General features: G+C 31.0%; 1 protein-coding gene across 1 annotated transcript in view; it reads right to left on the reverse strand.

Annotated features, from left to right (window-relative positions):
* soat1 (sterol O-acyltransferase 1) overlaps positions 1 to 3,088 on the reverse strand; it is a 31,659-nt gene extending 28,571 nt beyond the window's left edge. Inside the window, exons 1-2 of the mRNA XM_056463914.1 lie at positions 2,923 to 3,088; positions 408 to 532 (exon numbers count right to left, since the gene is read on the reverse strand). Of these exons, the coding sequence (XP_056319889.1) occupies positions 408 to 525 (118 nt within the window). The 5' untranslated portion in view covers positions 526 to 532; positions 2,923 to 3,088. The remainder of the gene's footprint in view (positions 1 to 407; positions 533 to 2,922) is intronic.
* Positions 3,089 to 3,464: the final 376 nt, after the last annotated feature.

Raw genomic sequence — 3,464 nt, forward strand, 5'->3', positions numbered from 1 at the left:
CTTTTGTGTTCAACAGAGGAAAACAAACTCAAAATAGGTTTTGAACAAGTGAATTGTGAGTAAATGACAGCAGAATTTAAATGATGGAGTAAATATCCCTATACATTAACACACAATCATTGTTTTTCATCTACTGTACTAAACAGGTCAATAAAACAAATAACCTGCAGATGATTAATGCCAAAGCATATTCTCATTTGTATGCTGTGACATTCGAATTATGTGTTGTACAAGTTGGTCTTAGTTAATACACTATAGGTGAAACCTGTTGCAACTGATTCCAGTGGGTGAAAGTTGAATGACCTCACAATGAATCTTAATGTGACTGATTTGCCTCCACCCAATTTGAATATTCAGCACTTCAGGACCAGGTTAAGGATATTTGCGTTAGTGATTTTTAGTCTTACCATTACTAGAGAGAGGAACCTCTTCTGTGTCTCTTTCAGGTCCGTCCTTGTCTGATGACGGAGCTACCTTGTGAGAGCTCCTGCGACTGCGAGGGGCTCCAGCACCCTCATTCACCATCTTGCTGCTGAAAACACAACACAAACCCAAGATAAACTACATGTTGCTTATGCATTGTTCAACAGTTATGTGACCCTGGATCACAGAGCCAAAGTCTTATGTTGCAATTTTGACAAAACGCATAAATACAATGTATGGACCATAATGACAGATTTTTTTTTACTTTTATGGCAAACATAATTAAGTAAAGATCTTTATCTCAGCTTATAAAGTAATGAAAATAATTACTAAATTATATAAAAGTCTACAAGACAATAAATTAGAGAACACATATTGTATAAAAAATGGGGAAAAAGAAGGTAATATAGAAATTACTGAGGAGGGGTGGAAAAGTATTTTTAAAACACAGTGGAAATCAACATCCTCCTCAGTCAGTGGAAATCAACATCCTCCTCAATCTGGAGGGAATTTGGTTGAAAAAACATCATTTGTTTTTTCATCACCCCTATCAGAAGAGATACTTAAAGAAAAATGCAGTCTGCTGGATACTTTGTGGCTCAAATGAAGTGAATCATTTACATATATTCTGGAAATGTTTAAAAATTCTGATATTTTGGCAAGAAAATCATAAATGTTTAGAGAATATTTCCATATTCATATTGATTTTTCTTTCTCAACACTATACTTAGGCCTAAAAAATTCTATGTTAGAAGAGAGGCTGTCATTGAGAGGCTAACAATGAATCTAATGAATTTAATGAGACATGGAGAAAATTGGTTGAATATATTCTCCTATTAAGACCGGATTTATTATAGAGTGTATAGTCAGAAAGATGTGACTTTGACTTTGTTTATTATTTTTTTGTAATGAGAGAAAAGATAGTGAGAAGAACAATACCACTGTTTTAAAAAATAAACAAATAAATAAATTATTTACATTTAAGATCCTAAAAGTACCATCCTCAGTTTCAAATGTATAAAGTTTAGGTAATGAAAAAAAGGGTAGACTGGGTGCCACAATATGGGTTAAAAAAGTACACAACTGAATTGCAACTGAAAAGCAACAAATCAGTTTTATCTGTTTTCTTTTTGACGATATACAAAATAGTTATGAGTGTATTGTTTTGATTGTTCTTATAATATCCTTGAATCATTAATGCAACTTCCATATTTATTTATTTATGGATTTATTTTTTATTTTTTTGTATTTTATCATTTTATTTATTTCTACAATTTCTGGATTCCGATGTTTGGTTGTTTTGTGTTTCCATTGTGGAAAACCCTATACAGCTGTAGGTATATTTGGAAACTGCAATAAAAATTCAATGAAAAAATAATAAATTAAGTAAAGATCATGTTCCATGCACTCTACTTTACTTAAAAAAAGAGAGTAAACTTGTTGCCCTATGATTATTAAGTAAGCAAACTATGTGCATAATTATAAAACTTCAACGGGTCAACGGGTTTACTGACTTTTTAAAAGTAAAATCAAAAGTAAAATCAACTTGTTACTTTTAAGGTAACAGGTTTACTTACTTTTTTAAAACAAAGTCACTAATCACTTTTTACAGTGTGGAGATATTTTGTAAATTTCCTTCTCTATAAAAACACATTTTTTATTAGTGTTAATAAATTTCCATCAAATTCCATATAATCAAACAGTGTATTTTCTCAACAATTGTCCAATCCTAAGAAACCATACATCAATGAAATGCTTATTTATCAAGCTTACAGATGTTGTATACATCTCATGACTGGTTTTGTGGTCACATTAATAAATATATTTATAAAATTAAATCAACCATTCGTAAAATGTTAGTTTTGCTAACATAGATTATAATTATTTTAATCTCACTAATAAAAATGTAACTAAACAATAAAAGTAGTTATTCTGATACTAGCAAGATTTAAAGAAATATTTACTTGTATTTTTATAACAACGTATTTAATTATATACACTTAGTTACATTATATCAACAAGTGATATAGATTGAACCACGGATAGCCATACATTTAATTGACAAATATGTATTAATTATATGAACAATGTAATAGCGACTTAGCGAGCTTTAGAGACGTTATAGTAACTAATTTCTTACATTATAGTCACTGTTTTAATACGTGTAGAACATAATTGTGAAATGGTTATTGTGACACTTACTTTGAGTACGTCCTAGTAATAAATCTTAAAATAAAATGTAAACCATTGCCGAACAAATGCAACAGTATTTAATCAAAGTTGATAGAAAAAAAATAAAACTTCAATAAAATATCCAATTAGCTGTGCTGTTATTTTGAGAGGATTTAACTCAATCATCTCATTCATCTGACAGAACATACACACGAATCACAATACTCGAGTATAAACACAGAAGACGTTTATTAACCAGGAAATGTATGGTATCTATTATTTCGGCTCTGTTTAAGAAAGATAGAAAACACCATTTAAGTCACTTACCCGTGTGCTGTTCCAATTATACACCTTCTAAATAAAAAATTTGGTGTATGAAGACAAACTCAGCGGGTGTGAAAAGCGGAGATGATCGGTATGACAGCGGCAGCATCAGGCCAAGTGAAACAACAGGCGCTTCCTTCTGTGCTGGGCGGAGTCTAAACTGAGAAGCATCTGATTGGTTGCTGCTTCGACTACGTGTATTGATCTTAAACTAACAGCAACAGTGTCGTTTTAACAGTGTTGTCTTATCTCGCTCTTCTCGAATGTGGGTTAATATATATGAATATAAAAATCTTAAATAGATTAAAACCAGCTCATTTTTTTAGTTTATAAGGTATAAGAAAACTAAAGAAGAGGAAGCAGCTTAAATCTGAGGACTAATTGGGTGATGTTTTGGCAATGTTAATGATTGTAATTATGATGGGGTTACTGTTTATTTAAATTTACCCATGGGCAGATAATGTTTATGACATATACTGTTTGATCTGGGGAATGTAAAGAGGTTGAAAGATCAGTGTAAATAAATTAAAGTGTTTATTGCGTCT

Source organism: Danio aesculapii, chromosome 8 (genome assembly GCF_903798145.1).
Source record: "Danio aesculapii chromosome 8, fDanAes4.1, whole genome shotgun sequence".
Taxonomy (NCBI): domain Eukaryota; kingdom Metazoa; phylum Chordata; class Actinopteri; order Cypriniformes; family Danionidae; genus Danio; species Danio aesculapii.